This window comes from Paralichthys olivaceus, chromosome 9, assembly GCF_024713975.1.
Source record: "Paralichthys olivaceus isolate ysfri-2021 chromosome 9, ASM2471397v2, whole genome shotgun sequence".
Classification (NCBI taxonomy): domain Eukaryota; kingdom Metazoa; phylum Chordata; class Actinopteri; order Pleuronectiformes; family Paralichthyidae; genus Paralichthys; species Paralichthys olivaceus.
The window spans coordinates 7915521-7935233 of NC_091101.1; the positions used below are offsets into that span (position 1 = coordinate 7915521).

The window sequence follows — 19713 nt, forward strand, 5'->3', positions numbered from 1 at the left end:
TTTTAGAGTCTGGTTCAACTTCCACTGAACGCATATAGGAAGTGTTGACAGACTGCTCAGACGAGTGAAGTCTGTGGTCTGAGGAGCCTCATTCAGCCAAAACAGTCATTGGAATAGTAAGACAGTGGGATGTGTCATGAAACATTGAGTCGAGCTATAAATATACAGGGATAAATCTGTCAGTGCTGAAATTATTCAGTTGGTGTTTGTGTGTCTATGGTGAGGGGAAAAAGATGTGTATGTATTACTGCTTTTGATTCTCTGTGTGTGTGTGTGATTCTCTGTGTGTGTGTGTGTGTGTGTGTGTGTCCATATCACTGCCGGAGCGAGAGCCAGGAGAGGATAATCTGCAGGATGTTTCACCACCGTTATAGAACCACGCAAAGGGTTTTATTCCCACAGTGACATCCCGAAAGATGTTTGTGTGTATGTGTGTTTGTGTGTGTGTGTGTGTGTGTGTGTGTGTGTGTGTCTGTGTGTGTGTGTCTCTGGTCTATGCAAGAGAGAGAGACAGAAAAAGAGAAACACCCAGAGTGTGAAACATAGATATGAAGAGCTCAGAATATCTGTGTCATTAAGCAAAGCATTAGGATGTATGAGTCCTATGCACAGTTTTGTTTACGCACGCATGCTGCTGGTCCATGTGTCCCTTTTTTCTCTGTGTGTTTGCGTTTCTGCACTCTACAGTGTATATGAAAGAGATTAGTGCACACGGCAGAGCTGCTTCTCTGATATGGAAACAACTGCGTTTGGCTTTTATCTGCTCTGCTTGGGCTTAGATCTGAGGAGCTCACAAGCTACAGGGAGGACCGTACAGTCACTCGTTTCCTACACAAATACACATGGAGACACGTGCATACATGCAAATGTGCAGCCAGCAATACTGCACACATGCACATCAATAAGAACACATGAATAAATAAATATTTGGATACTATATGATATTCTTTCCATGCCATGACTTTTATTAGTTTGCGTTTGATTTGTGCAAATCAGTGTCAGTGTCCTTTTTGTTTAGCATTTCTATTGAGCATTTCTCTGTGCGTGCTAGTTTGTGTGTCTGGATGCTACACTGCACTTTCCATTATCACATAAGCAGCATTCAACTGGAAAGATCTAGCTGGCTATGTGTCGTAGTAGGCTGCAAGACAGACAGACAGACAGGCATTATGATGGACAGACTGTGTGTTTTCATGGCAGTTTTAGCAGCGTCTGTGGATTAAGGTTAAGCTTAAATGTCAGTGATGCTCCCACAGAAAACCGGGACATAACTCATCTGAAGGAACAGATTGTTTGACTAACTAAGCATACAGAGATGTGACTGACAGTCTCATATAAAATGCTACCTGACTGAGCGAAAGGCTGATACCACGTGACTGAAACACGTTGGAACTAAAAAGCCAGTTTGCTGAATACGAGCCCTACACTGCAGCATCATTGTCTGTTTGAAAATGAAACCTTCACCTCTTATTCCAATGTGGCATGTGTGCAACATCTGCAATACTTGCCAGTGTTTTCTTTACATGCCTGTGGCTAGCTGCCTACTTTACATCCTTTATCCAGAGATGTCAGAATAATCAGCAGACGGCATCTACAGAGGGAGGTTGGCTGAGGTAAGATTAGGTTTCGTCTCTCCACCCAGAGCATCATCAAAGCTCTGTCTGTTATGAAAGTTGAAGCCTTGATTTTGGAGAGAGTGTGCATGCACTCTGGATGTAAGAACACATTAATGCAAAGTCTGAAAGCCATCTGAATAAGTTTGAATATTTAGATTTGATGAAAACCAGTGGTGTTTCTTTTTGTTTCCATTACGTGTTGACTTCTCTTTTTATACACCAAATAAATCTGTAATGACTTTGACCAGAGGGGGCACTCAGAGAGCGCATACCACCGCCAAGGCCCAACACTCCCATTACAGAACCTTATTTAAATTTACCAGATCCAGATTTCTATTTGGATATGTACCAAATTACACAGACTCATAAATATCAGTCTCCCAAACATGATTTATTTCAACCAAACCCATGAATAATTCTCTGAGAAATCAAGGAAATGACTTTTCTTGCAATTCCAGTTCCTGGATCAGCGCCCCTGATCCACATCTGCACCAAAATTTCATGAATTCTTTACCAACCTATACTGCATTAAGTTTCGTGGTAATCCGTCCAGTGGTTTTTGTGTAATCTTGCATAAACAAACCAACCTACATACAGATTGACAGGTGGGAAAACATATCCTCCTTTGTGGAAGTAATAAATATAACTGATGTATGACATGGACACTGTCTCAGATTTATTCATGTTACTGTAAGATGTTCACAAACTGATTGAGGAGTCACTAACACGTTTTCAGACACATATGCTGATCAAACTGCTCCGTGCCACATGCCAGTGTTTTACTGAGAAGACACAATACTCTCTGTCTTCACTGTCATTTTTGTCAAAAGTTACACTGTTATCATGTGGTCATGGTCAGAGCTGCAAACACACTATCTTGTCAAAGACGCTTATGTTTCTGAACTGAATATCCAGCACTGGATCAAAGAAAGGCTTCAAACATGAAAGCCATGTGGCTTTAAGGGCAACAGCGTTGGTCCCCTAGTTTGGCTAATTATTGCACATGACGAATGGAGAATATAAAATCAGACCATGAATTTTAATGACAGATGAACAAACAAATTGACTGACTGATCCATAAACAAACTAAATGTCTGCCAAGCTGACTAACTGACCGACTGACTAACTTGCCATTTTGAATCCATTGCCCTGCAGCTGCTCTGCCCTGCACTGCAAAAGACTAGTTGTCCATAACGTCGAGGTGCCAAAATGTCTAACAGTGCCATTTCTGTGGTTACCCACAGGCGAGAGTGAGAGGTAGAGGCAGGGGAGAAGAGTGAGCGATAAGAAGCAGCGGCAGCAGCAGGACAGCGGAGCGGGGGAAATGAGAAGAAGGAGGTGATGCAAAGACGAAAGGAGGGGGAAGGTGAGGGGGACGACGGGAGATGAGATGGAGTGAGATAAGAAAGATAAAGTGGAGAAATAAATAGAGGCAGGAGGTGAGATGGAGCGAACAAAGAGATGGAGAGACAGAGAGGGAAGGAGAGAAAGAGAGATGGAACACAAGGATATGCATGTACACACTTACATGGATGGACACAAACAGCTTTTAAGGTTTGAATTAGAAAATAGAATCTACAACCTGTCCCAATTAGCTGAGGCTACATCCATACTACATTTTCTTTGGAAAATGCATCAACTGCATTTTGCTAAGGATGCGCACCCTATTACACAAAAACATAGTAGTACAGTTGTAGCCATAAAAATCCATAAAATAAGTAAATAGCTACAGTGCTGTGTTGTTTTTATTTTCATGAAAAGAGATGAAATGAAAGCTTGAAAAGCATGAAAAACAAATTGAAAAAACGTCTACCCTCTACAGTGTTTCATCTGTGATGTGTACTAATGCTTGTTACTTCTCCCTTTTGAATGTCATAAAAACCTAAATGGATAAATTGGATACTTTAGAAAGTACAACTGTCCCTTTAAGACTGACTAGCAGATGTATCCACTCTAGACTTAAGTGCTCTAATGTCTGGCAAGCTGGCTAGTATAGAGTAATAATCGCTCACTTACACACACACATTGACTCTAAGACCCTGCTGGGCGGAGGAAAGCTGAAGACGATGAAGTCATGACATAAACAATAGCTCATTCAGCTTGGCACTGGCGGTCAGGAAGCAAGACCGTGCTTAAGGGACAACATCTGTAGCCTGGGGTGGGGGGTAGAGAGAAAAAGAGAGAGGGAAGAGAAGGGGAGTCGACGTCCAAAACCCTAAAGTCGCCTCATAACTCTAACAGAGCTGTGGAAGCACCAGTGCAGGTCTGAGAACAAATCCCAGCATTTATCTGAGCAGATCATGTCGGAGGTCTGTGCATCTATTTGACATTCCAGTAGTTTTGTAGCTGTAGAAACTGTGCAGGGGGTGGGGAGGCAGTGCTGGAGAACAAGCCACAGGGATCACGCACGGCTGTATTTCAAATGGCTTTTCCCACATGGCCCCTGCTACCAATTTCATCTCTGGTGGCTCTGCGCTGCCTTCTTCAACCCTCTTTAGTGCAATTAAGATAATTAAATGTATAAAAAAAAGGATGGTCAGCTGTTGTTGTATTTCCACAATTCCCCAGGGTGTAAGCAAAGATGGATAGAGTGGATTAGCCATCACCGTGTCATAAAATCTCACCATTTTCAATATCAGCTGGCTATCTGAGACAAAGTGAACGACACTCTTGCTGAGATGATTCATTACGCTGACAGGCAGACTGCATCTTATTTCTATACGGCTGTATACATTATAAATGTTAATCTCCCTCATGAAACCACCACTCTAGTTCGACACATTCTTTTTCCAGTCACAGAAAGATTATGTTCACGAATAAACATACTGAAATTGAGCAGCAGTGCAGTTATTTTTACTTCGGTGACAATGTGCAGGTCTGCTTCATGAACCTGCTGCTGCGTGAGGTTTTTCTTTAGGCTCAATGCTGTTTCATTATCAATGCAACAGTCGAACTAAAACAGGCCCACTGACTCAAAATTCAAAGTAAAAAGCTCTCCTATATGCTTGGTGCTGTTGAAGTCTGTTGTGGAAGTGCAGCGTTCATGCTGAACTTCACAGACTTATCCTTCCCTGCACTTAAACAGTTTCTCCTTCCACCTTCTCCTGAGAAATACGAACTGAGATTTTTTTTTACCTTGTCTGTAGAATAGCAAACATTACTCTGACCTCTGAGTTTGCACATATGGACAAACTACTTCATTTTTGAACAGCAAGACCTCTTCCTTAACACCCCCACAACTAACCACCCTGCCCCCTCTCTCAGGGCTCACAGCTGGACTCACACCACCTGCTGGTTAAGCCAAGGGCAAAGAATCTTATAGGACTTAACATGCAGCAGGACACATGCGGAAATCTGCCATTAGTGATGGGGTAGTTAAATTAACATTAACCTTCAGTCATGACTAAATGGAGAGCTATGTAGTCAATTCTCATAAACGTCCAGCTCAGATGTGTTTCAGACATGAAGCTTGAAGAACAGAGCTGATGCTGTGAGGTGAACAATACAGGACAATGAATAAGCATCCCAGTTACTGTGCTTCTGACATAAAGCTTTTGCTCTAAGAGTTAAACGTAATCATGACAATTTGTCGACAGGAAATGCTTTGGAAGACATAATGGAACCGATTTAGAGTTTTGAATGAGCAATCTGTATTACTAATTTGAAAAGAAAAAGCAGAAAAGAGAAGTGTTAAAAGAATCCCAAGGTACAATAATAGTATAATGATTGATTTCAATATATTGCCCAAACCTCATATTACCGTATAACTAAGATTCCTTTCATAAGCATTTTACTAATAAGGCAAACCCAAACTCCTGCTATTTTCATCACAACACAAGAGCAATCAATGTCGTTTTGATCCCCTCAGGGTCTAGTTGAGAAACGTAATTGATATTACATAGACCAAGGATTTGACCATTTTCTGACTTTGGTGACTACTTGGGGGGACATCAAATAAGACACTGTGAGACACAATGCACACTGTAACATCACCTCTAACTTCCACTGAATCCAACCTGGAAAGTTTGTAAACTAATTTTTACCAGGATGGTCTAATTGATCTAAAAACTCACCTTCAGATTAAGTACGCTGGATGCTGTACATACATAAAAGATCTAAACATACTAAAAATTGGCTTCCTCCTTACCTGAGAGAGTTGATCATGGCTCCACAACCCTCCATGGCTCCCTGCGAGTCTGCATGGTATCCATTAGGGATAGCCCAGCGTCCAGGCTGGCTCAGCACAAACTCTGATCTGCTCCCTGGTATGGTGGTTCTCAGTGGGCTTCCTCCTGCTGCTGCCACAGCTCCACCTCCACGAACAGTGCTCTCGCCAGCGTTCACATGGGAACCTGGGGCATCTGGTCCAGCCTCAGCCCCTTCTTGCTCCTGAACGGTTTCCAGCTCCAGCTCCAAAGGTTCAGGGCCCTGTAACAGCGCCCTCTGTTGGATGAGCGGGGTCAGTGGTGCTTCGAAGCTGACACAGCTGTCTGTCTCGTCTGTGAGTGACAACACATCCAGAGAGTCCAGACTGCTGTAGCAGGTGCCCCCCCTCAGCAGGGCAGACTCCACGATGCGCTCAAATGTGGAGCTGAAGCCATCTTTGTTGTCTACCCTACCTTTCTCCCTCTCCTCCTCCAACTCCCTGTCCTCTTCCTCCTCTTCTTGCTCCTGAACATCAACCTGCTCAACAATCTGCTCGAACGCCGAGCTGAAACTGTCCTGGGTTTCTCTTCCATCTGCCTCTGTCTGGACCTCTTCCTCCTCTTCCTCCACTTCTGTATCAGCCTGTTCTACAGTCATCTCAAAGTTAGAGCTGAAAGCATCCAAGTTTGTGTGAGTCCCTCCTTCATCTCCTCCTTCCTCCTCACCAGCTTCATCCTCCTCTTCATTCCCACCTATGCCGTTGGCCAGTCTGTATCAACAAGAGGCAGAGGAACGTGTGAAATTAAATTTAGCTTATGGCTTATAACATATGGCAGTCTCTTTGTTGAGATTGATTCTCACATAAAGAAGATATTCATTGCTGAAATTATTTTTTATTCAGGAGTACGCACGATGGGCAAATATTTCAGCTTGAATAGCCACACTGACAACTGAAGCGAGATGAGAGATGAAAAGGCACAGTCCAATTTGCCTTTCTGTGAATAGCCGCAAGCTCATGTGCCCTCAGCTATTTCATCCCTTTCATTGAAGAGAATGTGAATGTATTGTAGAGCTATGGGTTTACTGCTGATGGACAGAAACAGCCCAGTAAATTAGTTTTATTCAAAACAGCCATATACTATTAATTTATGTTATGTTTTGTTATATTATGTTATTTTATGTTATGCTTCATTACGTTATATTAAGCTATGCTATGTAAAAGTATTCTGTGTTATGCTATACTATGTTATCTTATGCTATTTCATGCTACCCTTGCTATTTCATGTTAATTCAGCAAACCACAAGTCATCTGATACGTTTTTCTGCCACAGTTACAATTTTCAGCTCCCCTCTCCCCACACATATGTGCTCGCACACAAAAACACGCACACATACAAACACACGCACACACACAAACACACCACACACACTCTTCTGCTATTTTAATGTGGTTAGAAAATTGGTGGCTTGATCTTCCAGCGCTTTAGAAATTAGGCATTTTTGCTCCGTTTGTTTTCTTTTCAGTTGAGGCTTTTTTCATCTATTTTGTAAAAATGCTGGTAAAGCACATTCCACTAATGGTGTACTACAGAACCACAATCAGAAAATAAAATTCCATTGAAAATATTCTGTTTGTAAAAGTGGCACTGTATAAAGATATCAGTGGAAAACATAAACACAGTCTGCACAACCACAGAAGACTTGGGTTACTACACAATGTAATCCATAAGAAAACCATGTGCGGATATGTGGGTTTATCTTTCACTTTTTCAAGATAAAAGCGAATGAATTGTAGATTTAACAGCTCATGTGTTGCTCATACAGCATGTAATCAACTGAGGGGTAAAGTAGCTTCTTAATTAAAGTCACAAAGAGATATAGTCACAAGATTTTCAGGCCCTGACAACTGTACAGAATATATGTGGACAGAGTACAACAGTAAAGATGATTTAGTGAACTAACCGCCCAGCTTGTTGAGGGTGTGTTGCCTCCTCTGATGCAGGCTGCATCTCTTCAGTTTCTTTCCCCTCCTCTTCCTCTTTCATCTCCTCCACCTCATGTGGTGCCTCTTGTCCCGTTGAGCTTAACTCTGAATTTATACATCCTTCCACTCTTGTGCCTTCCCTCTCTCCCTCCACCCCTCCTTCTGTCTGTTGATCTTCACCTCCAGTGCCATCTAACCTCCCCTCTTTCAACTCCCCCTCCTCTGCTTCTGCTCTCCTCTCTCCTTCCCCACACGTCGCCGCCTGTGCCTCCTCGTCCGCTTCTCTGATCTCCTCTTCTTGTTTCCCGTCCTCTGTCTCGTCCTTCGCCGTGGCCCCTGGCTTGTCCTGCTCTGTCTGGTTGGGGGTCACTGTGGGTGAGTCAGTGGTGGTGGTTGTACTGGCCTCTGCTGGGTTCTCTGGTGGGGTGGGAGAGGGCAGAGCCTGCCCCTCCTGGGTCATGGTGCTCTTTACTGAGGGGGAAGCACCAGTCCACTCAGGCCAGGATGAGGGCCAGATCTTAAAACCAGCAACTGGAGAGGACTAAAAAAAGGAGAGAAGAAAATCAGCATGAAATGAAGCACCAAGTTAAACAGAGGAGGAGGTGTTTTAATTGAGTACATTGACTATGGCAGACACTGATACAGCCATTTGATCATTTCTTGTCTTCATTAAGAGAGTCACAGAGGTCACCTTGAACAAACAGCTGCGTGTGCAATGCAGTATGATTCTATGGATGCATGTGTGTTACGCACAGAGAGATGCGCATGGCAGGAAACCTTTGTCCTTTGCACCAGATGATCCAAAACTGAAAGGAGGGCAGGAAAAGGTAAGCAGAAAGGAGCAGAGACACACATGCAGGCAGCCATAGAGAGAGACTGGTTTAATAAAGCCCCACAGATCCTGTCAGAATGATCCTGCCAGCTCATCCGCTATCTGTCTGCATGAAGATTTCACAGCTGAATAACTCACTATATGTTTCCAGCTCTGCTCTGGTTGTGCTTTGGGTAAATGCAAGATAGTAACGTGAGATTTGAACATGTGTCCTAATAATGTATTGCAATTCTCACTTGCATTGTTGGCTCAAAAAACCCCGTGCAGCATGTCTTCTTCTATCCTCACTGAGGCTCAAGGACAAATGCTAATGAGCAGCTTTCAATTACTGTTCTTCAGAGCTAGTTATGTGAATTAATGCTGCATTTGATATAATATTCTTTTCTCTGGAATATAAGACATGATACAAAGTGGAATTATTATTTTTTGTAGATTCAGTCTGATGAACTGTGTGTGTGAAATGATTATAAGTGTAATCATTGACAGGAAAATTTGCCAACAATTTTGATGAATCAATGAATGGTTCTCAAGCAAAAATAAATATTGATTGGTTCCAGCATTTTATTGCTGATGAATCTATTGATTTATTCCCAGTCAGATTTACTTTTAGCCTCAGCGTACCCTCAAGTTTGGCCTGTATCATTGATTTCAAGGCCAAAGCACTTGATGACGCTAAGGTGCACAGCTGAAGTTATGTCCTGCTGGTGGCCACTAACACCAATCTACTGGTAGTTGATAACCTAAATTGTGCAGAAGACCTTCAAACGTACAAGGGACGTTCAACATCTTGCACAACAAGACAAGATGTTTCAACACAATCTCCAGCAGTATCTGGTGAGTTTGATCTAGTCACAATCTTAATTTATCATTTTTTAATCGTTGATTATGAAAATCCAGTTAATACAACATGAGTAGGCATTGTTACAGTTCATTTTAATCTGGCATAAATTAAGGTAAAGTGAATTCAGCAAAATTAGTGAAACATATTTTATAAGGCAGATCTCTGCATTGAAGGGATTCTGTCTGTATTGCAGAGTGCAGCCAGGACACAGCCCTGTCTGCCAGATCCAAAAAAAGTCCTGAGACACTAATATCTGCTCTGCTGAATCATGCGCAGCGGGGGACCTGCAGCACAACTGCAGTAAAATATTTACTAGGATTAAGGTAATTTTCTGACAGCATGTACAGGCAGGTAGGACCCGGTTTGGACAAAATTCACATTAAACAAATTGCAGCAGTTACAACAGGATTATGGCGGAGAGAGATAGATTGTTGCAGGTTAGAATGTGAGCCAATCTATCTATGATCAGCTGCTGAGCACAAGGACACTGCAGGTCCACTAAATGTTTCATCACAGCTCCTAAAAGGAATGATGCAAATTATGCAGAACCCCAAAAGCCAGAGAAACTGGCTCTTTATTTCAGATACCAAATTACAGTTAACCTTTGCTTTTTTTAGGACTTGGTGTTGTGGTACTGTTTGAGTTCACCTGTGGGAAATAATACATTTCAAACTAACAATAAAAAACCCAAGTCTAAGCCACCAAACACCTTGGCTGAATAAGTGAAAGGATTGTTCTTCACACACTGAAATACAAGTTAAATTTCAAACTCCCTCTCACTCTGACTGCTATCTAAACTGTGAAAATCTCAAAGGGCACTTTGATCCTTCAGTCCATCTGTGATTGGCTCAGTCATTGATGTGTATTTTTTAATTTTACAATATGGGAGCATGGGAATAATTGCTGTGATGTTTTTCGGGACTAGGCATTTTGTTTCAGTTTATTCCATCTGCAAAAATCTCATCATACTGCACAGTGCAGCATAGATCGTACATGATTATATAAATGTAATTTATTTGACTGCATGATGACAGACAAAGAAAAAAGTGCAATTCAGAAACTGGTATCTGAAAGTCATTTGCATGGATCATTCTGTGATTCGGATGCGCTCAAATATCCCTAAAGTCAGGTAGAGAATATTTGCAACACATTTCCACCTGGGTCTTTGGCAGCTCACATTCATGCACATCTACTCAGCAAGTACCATTTGCATCCTTTTAAGCCATTACACAAAGATACATTTGCACATATTAACATGCAGACAAGCACACACACACTCGCAAACAAAACAGTGACACATCTCCATAAATGGAAACAGGGAACAGTTATGAAATGAGGCACGAAAAGTGGGAATTCTCTGTCTCTCTCCCTCCCTCTCTGTTTCTCCAGTGTCCTGTTTTTCCCCCACTCTCTCTTCGTCCTCTGTTTTTCTCACAGTGCAACTCCGCTCTCTCTTTTCTCTGTAAGCCTCTCATTTTGCAGTAATTGAGGTAAATGGATCTTAGCCAGCAGAAAAAGGAAGACAGAGGAGGCTGCACTGTGAGTCTGACTGCTGAGGAGAGAGGGAGCAGATGTGCTCAGACACCCCACATGAAGGGATGAGGAGAAAACCCAACCAATGATAGAGATAGCGTTAGTGTGTGTGTGGGTGTGTGTGTTTGAGTCTTTGTGTATCTGTATACAATAGCACACAGGACAGACTTATTGCATTCTACTTTTGTCAGCAGAAGACTGGGGTTCTTAAGCCTTATCAATTTCCTTTGATTGCGATCAGACCATCTGCCAATCATGTGAACAACACAACCAAACACATATGCAGACACACACACACACACACACGCACACACACACACACACAAACACCCCTCTGAAATCATGGCCCAACCAGGCATATAAACCACCAATCCAGCTAGGATGATGCTGATAAAAGGCCAAGTTGCCATTAAATAGCTCTTCTCTTCTTTTTAAATCTCTCTCTATCTTTCTGCCTGTCTCACACACTGAAACACAAACACACAAACACACACTGCAAAGAATGCACACAGACACACACTATGGTGTAATTTATTGATTCTCCGAGACACAGAGCCGCAGTCCACTGGGACTCTCTAGCGATAAGCATGACCACTCTCTATCAGCAGCAGAGATGCCAAAGAAACACAACTGAGGAAATCAGACTGCGAGCTTCAGAAATGAGAGAAAATACTTCTTCAGAGCATCGGTTAATCACAACCAAACTTAACTTTGCTATGACTTTTGGTTCTTAGCTAGTACCACACTTTCAGAAAGTTGGCTAATTCATAAAAGAAATGCAGGCAGAAAAGGTGAGGATAGCCTAACTCCTTATCCTAAGCTTCAGAGACACTTGCTCCTACATCTAACTAATAATTCCACAAATCTCTGTCTGTCTGATATGGAACACATACCTTGAAAACCGTTCAGCTTTGCACTTGTCATGGGTATTGTTAAGGACCCAAGGAGTGCTGAATGTGTTGAATTTGGTGTGATTTGGACAAACAATGCTTTGAGTAAAACCTGAATAAAGAGGTGACCAGTGTTCTGTAACAGTGGGGGCTCAAACTCATCAACATGAGTCCACGACAACAGCAACCGGGTTCTGAGTACTGAGACAAGCTTCATCGAACTTTGAATAAACAGGTGAACAGCTCTTTGTGCAGCAGTGGAGGTGCAGCTTCAGGGTTTTGTTGCAGCTTTTTGTTACAGCTTCAGGGTCACTTTTACAGTTTCAGAAAGAAAGCTGCAACCAGTATAACCACAAGTCAAACAAAGAGCCCATTCCAAACAGACAGGCTAGGAACAAGCACGGCACAAGTTTTCCAGAATGCAGCCAATAATGTTGATTAATTTGGATGACAGCTTGGAGGAGCCAAGATTGAAAAGATGTTCATGTCAGCATAGTTTGAGCGTGGCTTCACAAACTGCTCCAAGTACCTGACACAGCAGAAGTAGCTCATCTAACTGATTAATACGATACTGTATATAGAGTCTGACCCATTCAGGATTTTTGGAGCTGATGTTGTTTCTGATTTTACTGAGTAAAACCAATCTAAATATATCAGCCGAGACTCTGAACCTCTATATAGGTTGTTGTTGGTTGCTGTTCCATTTACAGTGGAGGTGATTCATGATGTTTTTTCTCTCTCTCCTGCCCAGGGACAACAAATGCTATAAGAACAATATAAAGTATGAGAGGAGTGTGTGCTCCTTACTGGACAAATAATTATCACACAATATCTAAAGCGGATCTTTTTCTGTCTTATGCTCTGAGAAAAAATATTTTCATAACCGCACATATTGTTTAACCTATATGCCGATAGTAATGGATCTGTGATAGGCTAACATTGACAGAAATATTGGTGAGGCTCTAAAAATATGACAACTAAATTATGAGTGGGGATAACCAGTTTGGAATAATTTATGAACTTTCCCACGCAACACTAAGTTTTCCTGTTACCTGTAAACTAATTCGTTTAATGTATTGACTGTCCATAAAGATGGATGACGTGACAGCTCCCCAAAAGGGAAGTCAAAGCCTCTCTATCTCCACCTGTTGTCTGGCTGTAGTATAGGTCACTAACTTTCCCTCCTCCATGTTAACAGATGGGACATTCATTTCAAATACATTTTTCACAATGATGGCCTCTATCATTTTAAGTATTCTTCACCACATTGATGTATATTCAAATGTTAATTTTATCCTGTATCTTTGGTTTTAATTAGTTTTCTAATGCAAAACAAATGGGGTCAATCTTTGTATTGGTTAACATGACTCAACAACACAATCACAACTGTGTAGACTCAACAGTGCAAGATGGCAGCACCCGTATCGGAATATGTGTTAATTTCAGTACAACAGGAATTGGAGAGGAGTTGTTCATCTCTATTTATAGTTCATGCCTTTCAAACGCCATAACTTTACCCTGTAACATACAACAACTGGACACTTTAGTGGCACTTGGCGCCTTTCCTGTTCAAGGGGAGTGGCAACATGTCCAGATGTTATTGGCAGTGACTGAATGTAATATGGTGCAGTGGAGGAGAGGATTACCAGGGATTCCCTGAGTGTTTAGCAAATGACCGAGCTACACAATAGGGAAGAAAATCTGGTTGTGGCTTATCTGAAACAAAATGGAAAGACTTGCACTACCAAGATATGAAATGATGAAATTATAGCCTTAACATTATATTATAGAAATTCATGTTCTGCTCTTTAAACCATTAATCTCCTTAATCCTTAATATCTATCATTCTGTCATTCTGTCATTCTATCATTCTATCTATCTATCTATCTATCTATCTATCTATCTATCTATCTATCTATCTATCTATCTATCTATCTTATCAGTTTTGTAAGTAAATCTTTTTGAAAAAACTCATCATCCTGCAGACACATGTGTTGGGCATCACTGCACCACTTACACTCTGAGTGTGTGTGCACTCAGAGTGTAAGTGGTGGAACATACAGTCCATTGACCACTTTTAACTTTTCTGACCTCATTATGTTTGTATTGATGCCTGCACTCATTTTAAACTGAAATATGTGTGCATCTCTTTTGTTTGTGCCTTTTGCCACCATGAGGGTTTCTTATTGAGTTACTAAAAGTGGTGCTCCACTGTGTACACTGACAGCAAGTTGATTATCTTAATTATTATTGCTAATTAGAAAATCTGCAGCAGAGAAAAACAGGCGAACATGACAATAAATAGGTTTCACACTTCACAGAGGATCTTTTAATCGACACCTTAACCTAGAGGCAGATCCAGGAGCGTGGACAGGGGGGCACTGGCCCCAGCTGAAATCCCATTGGCCCCCAAAGAGACCCTGTCCTGTTGGTAGACTTTAATTACTAACATTGCTAAAAATAAAGATGACAATTTGTTATGAAGCTTCATTTTCTAAGCTTTTTTAAAGAAGATTGAACAAGGAACAATATTTGAAATCTGTAACTTTGCTTGAAGCTATAGAGCTAACAGTAGACAAGGATTGACTTTAAAGTGCACCTCAATGAATCCTGAATTGTGCATGGATGTTGGACATATAATTGGCCACTCTGTTTGAATTTTGGCCCCTTTATGACCCCACATTTAGAAAAAATCCAATGATCCGCCACTGCGTTAACCACTGACACCAGCAGGACAACCCTCTAAATAGTTTTCATAAAGAGCTAATTAGTAATTAAAATTAACTAATGAAGCTATCAGCTGGACTCTGATGGATGATAATCAGCTCAGCATACTCCTCACCGCTCCTTTTGGGCGCTGCAATCTCTTTCTATAAATGGCCTACTGACCCTGTTCATAATATACAGCACAGACACTATACCACCCCCCCCCACACACACACACACACACACACACACACACACACGGTGCAGACATTGTCACCTTTCAATAATGCTGTTGTGCTACAAACACAGATGCAGATGGAGAAGGGGAAGACGAATCATTTCCTGCTTGTTAGCCTACGACAGGAAGTGCAGGAAAATATGGGCTTGGAAGACGTCCAGGGTGTTTTCCTCACTCAGCCTGGTCTGCCTTCAAGTCATACCAGCAATAACGCAGAGCCTCCAATCAGCCACATCGGCCTACTGGAGCAGAACAGCTCAGCCAGCTCCCCCAAATCACCCCAATATGTCACTTCTGTGTCGTCAAGGTCAAGCGGCCGCTCTCATTTTATCACCCTAAACGTTCACATCTAAATATATGCTCACGGGATAATGTGGTGATTTATCTGGTTTTGGGTATTCTTCCTGGGCACTTCTATTTTGTCATAAAAATGTATTGTAATAACACACAGATAAACACAACGTTCCCTGTCTCGAATCTGAATGGTTGGCAAAACTGCCTTTTTTCCCATTTTCAAACTTCAACATGAATATAACCCTAACCCTTTATATGTTATCCAAATAATACATTTCTCAACATAAGGTGAAGATACACAATGCTTTCTATGAATGTGCACAATGTGTTGTTAAATCACTAGAGAGATGAAATGGATAAAGACAACAGGAGAGAGAAAGAGATATACAGTTTGTTCTGGAGTGTGCCGCTGCTGGTGTGTCTGGATGTCTGACACTGATTTCAACTTGATGACACTGGAGTGGGAGCTGCACTTTGAGCCTGGGAGAGCCCTCCGTTGTATTGGGGAGGAATGTGCTCAGTGTACCTACTAGACGTGTAAATGTCTATAATTAAGATAATAACGACTCTGCTTTGAGGATGAAAAATAAGCTGCTATCAAACACCTGTTTTAAAGAAGCCTCCCACATCCTGAAGAAGCAAAGATACAGTAAGTCTTGGCCCAACGCTCTGTCTTTCCCTGCCAAAAAAAATCACTATGCCGCAATTATATTATCACATGTAAGGGGGTCAGATTGTGTACGGCCATCCACACTGGGTTTATAGAAATCTTAATGCTCTTTAAGGTTTGTGTTAAATAACCATTTTGCTTTTGAAAAGCTTCATGTGCCTGCTCCTTTTACCAAAGAGTCTCCCAGTACACTTAGAAAGACATAAACAAACAGAAGATAGACAGGGCTCATTGTCTATCGCTCTCCGTGTGTGTGTGTGTGTGTGTGTGTGAGAGAGAGAGAGAGAGAGAGAGAGAAAGAGAGAGGGAGAAGTGGGATGGGGGGCGGGGGGCGAGCGCGAGACAGCCATGTTCTCCCAGCCTCCTCGAGCCAGTAACCATGACAACAGGATGGCTGGGAGACACGGTTCAAGCTCAATTGAGGCCGGTGTCTTTCTTTTCCTCCAAAATAGACCTTGGTCGCGTTTCAAGATCGACTTGTCCTCCCTGAAAGCGGACAGGAACTAACCGCTCTTTCTCTTTCCTCTTCTCGGGGGGACGGAAAGAGGAGAAAACACACAAACACACATACACACACAAAATCCCACGGCCCGCACGGTGCGTATCCTGCAGCCTGCGTGAACTCCACGAACACTGCTGTCCTGCGTGTGTGTGTGTGTGTGTGTGTGTGTGTGTGTGTGTGTGTGTGTGTGTGTGTGTGTGTGTGTCTGTGTGTGTGTGTGTATGTGTGTGTGTGTGAGACAGAGCATTTTTTGGTGTCAGATTAAAAAACACCAGCAGGACGGTGAACGCAGCCTCCATGATCAACGCTCTGCGTCGCCTCGATAATAAACTAAACGTGCGTGATATTTCTCCGTCGGAATCCCCCGGTTAACGTCAACACCGCCATTCTAGCTTCAAACGTCAACACTGTAACCGTGTGCGCTTTATTAAATGGACGCATCGTGTCTCCACTCACCGGTGAAACGCGCCCGGTCACAGGCTGAAGATGAAGAGTTTCACAGACGCGGTCCTCTCTCTCTCAGTCTCTGTGTCTCTGTCTCTCCCCCCGCGGTGTCTCCACATCCACACCGGGGGACCAGCACTGACAGACGGGCTCTTTTTGTCTCTCTCCCCGCTGAACGTCCTCTCCTCTCAACGGCATGCGCGTGCAACCGTTGTACGCCGCTGCCACTCACCGACCCGAGCGCGTGGTGTAGTCTGCACAGTCTCGCGCAGGCTGGCAGGGGTACGCAGGAGGTCCAGGCGGCGGAGAGCTGATGTAGTGATGAATGGACGGATGAACGGAGCCTTCCTCCTCCTCCTCCTCTTCCTCCTCCTCCTCTCCTCTCCTCCGCGGTGCGTGTGTGTGTGTGTGTGTGTGTGTGTGTGTGTGTGTGTGTGTGTGTGTGTGTGTGTGTGTGTGTGTGAGCGGGACGTGTCTCGGGGGCCTGTGGATGCACTGTAGCCTGCAGAGAAGACGAAGCAGCAGCTGTGTTGACACCCGTCACTCTCCTCATATAACTGTCCCAGACCCGGAGTGTGTTCAAGTAACCACTCCAAGTTTAATTCCATCACACGGGAACTGATGCAGACTGTTTTTACTTGAGATCTGAGGGTACACAAACCACCTGGAGAGGGTCCCACTATATGTCCTCACAAGTGTGGATTTTTTTTCTTCATCAGATTTGGAACTTGTCTTGTTTTTTTGGGAGGGGGGGATCGGGCAGATGATTTACAGACAGCCAGACAGTGCTGTCCAAGGTCTAAAGTCCTGCAGCTGTCATATCCTGGAGCACTGAGCATTATTGGTCATGCTTCAGTTTGGGTTAGATAGGAATTTGATGTATGAGGGAAAACATGATCCATGAAACTGTCAATACCCATTTTCTTTTGAGCGTGGTTAACTGTGTTCTATATGAAAAAGCTCAATCAACTGCAGCCAGAATGTACTTGGCATAGATTAAAGTGTATGCTTCATGTTTACAATCTGTAACAAATAACAGGGAGTTCAGCTTGACTTGGTATCAATCAGTTATGATCGGGCTTAAATTCTATCTCATTCCACGTTATTGTCACAGCACACTGCCTTGACCTTTGACCTGCTAGTTGCTGTTAGCTTTTAATATTAATGTTCTATAAGCAGTTAGTACAGGTCATAATTTAAAACTATATCTGCAATGTAACTTTAAGAAATCAATGTTGGTTTTTAAGGCTTAAATAATTGAAGATGGTCACCGACCATATTCTGACCACAGAGGAGTCTTAGTATTTACTGCTGACATTCGTCGGTTCCTCTTTTTTCCTCTATTCTTTTAAAGGCTCTGTAGTCATTCTGGAGGAGACTGTCAACACTCCTTCCTTTGTTGCCGGACTGTAATTACAGCCTATCCAAAACAGAAGTAATGAACCACTGTAAGTAACACAAGCAGTTATTTGGGCTGGAGAACAAGGAGAAATAGATGCCAGAGTTTTCTACCATTCCACGAAAACTGTGCATCATTTTGAACATACTGAACATGCCTTTGTATGCCCAGTATCAATCATTCAATCAAACTTTAGTTTAAGAGCCTGTATTCACAAATCATCTCATGGGGCTTAACAATTTGAACAAGATTCAACATCCTCGACTAAAGTGAGGAAAAGCACACACAAAGAACACGCAGAAATCTCACCTAAGAGACAAGTGAGGGATCCCTGTCCCAGGATGGACAAAAGTAACAAAGCACATCAGCAAAATAACAATATTCTAAACATTCAAGAGATAAGACAGTGTCTAAAGTAAATGGAGAGATCTGTGTTTGTGTTGCCTCTATGTCAAGCTGAGGAATTGATTGGCTGTCGCAGAGAGACAGAAAGAGATTGTGTGGTTTAAAAGACGTCTGCACTGAGCTTGTGATGATGACATGTGTTCTTTTCGAAAGTGAGATAACACGAAATGATGAAATCTTGGAATCAGGCTGCTGACAGACAGGCAGTTCATGTTTTCTGCCGCCCTATACTACGACTTAACTTGTTCTCTGCCCATGATATGCCCACCACTCACATTTCACTCCCTTTCAACCTGCTCTTTCACCCTCGCTTATTTTTTACCAGAAAAACCAGTAAAATAAAAATAACCCAAGAGGCAGTTTGATTGCATTGTCTCAAATAGATACATAAAGGTTGGAATGCTCAAACTCTAAAAGCATATAGTGCAGTGCTTTGAGTGGTGCCTCCTAATGGTCCACTGTCAAGGTCATAAACAGAAGCACAGCAGCAGTACGTAATCACACATATGGCTCTGCACTGTCTGCTGCCAAGATTTTACAACGATTTCTTCGGGGAACTTCAACACAGCCCTTTAAAGTTCCAAGATTTCCAAGCTTCAATGTAATGCCTGCATAGAACCTCTGCCTCCAATCCACTGATCAATACCACATTAGAGGGAGAAGAAGGAGGAGGAGAAGAAGGGAGTGGCTGAGAAGAGATGAGGAGAGAAGAAGGGGAATTAAGAAGGAGAGAGTGATGTGTAAAGCATTGGGGATGGTGTGGACAGAACAAAAGGGGCCGCAGGTCGGTGTGTGTTTGAAGACAAGGAGAGGAGAAGGTTAGAGACAGTGAGACAGGTGGAGGGGGGGTTCCGCCATGAGAGAGATGGAGAGGGGAGGGGAGGGGGGAAGGAGAGGGGTTGAAGATGACAAAGAGAGTTCAGAGGATGCACAGATGACCAGAGAGAGGGAGAGTGTGGGGGAAATAGTTTTGGGGGAAACCCACTGCAGAAGTCAATCCTAATTACTAATTCATTAACTTAGCCAGCTCCCTTCCCCCCTCTGTAGCCACCACACACACACACAAACACACACACACACACACACACACACACACACACGTGCACTCACTGCTCCCTCTTCTGTCCCTCCCTCCATGTCCCATGAGAAGCGGAGCGATGGATGGATAGAGAAATGAAGAGGTGTGTCTGCAGCTAAGTGACATCTGCAGGGC

The 19713-nt window shown here is 42.8% G+C and overlaps 1 protein-coding gene across 2 annotated transcripts in view; it reads right to left on the bottom strand.

Moving 5' to 3' along the window:
- psd2 (pleckstrin and Sec7 domain containing 2) overlaps positions 1–17086 on the bottom strand; it is a 34599-nt gene extending 17513 nt beyond the window's left edge. Inside the window, exons 1-3 of one of the 2 annotated variants that reach the window (XM_069532047.1) lie at positions 16709–17086; positions 7725–8287; positions 5764–6531 (exon numbers count right to left, since the gene is read on the bottom strand). In XM_069532047.1, the coding sequence (XP_069388148.1) occupies positions 5764–6531; positions 7725–8206 (1250 nt within the window). In that variant the 5' untranslated portion in view covers positions 8207–8287; positions 16709–17086. Of the gene's footprint in view, positions 1–5763; positions 6532–7724; positions 8288–16708 lie in introns of those variants that run through there. The other variant, XM_020084181.2, reaches the window with a different exon arrangement.
- Between the last annotated feature and the right edge of the window lie 2627 nt (positions 17087–19713).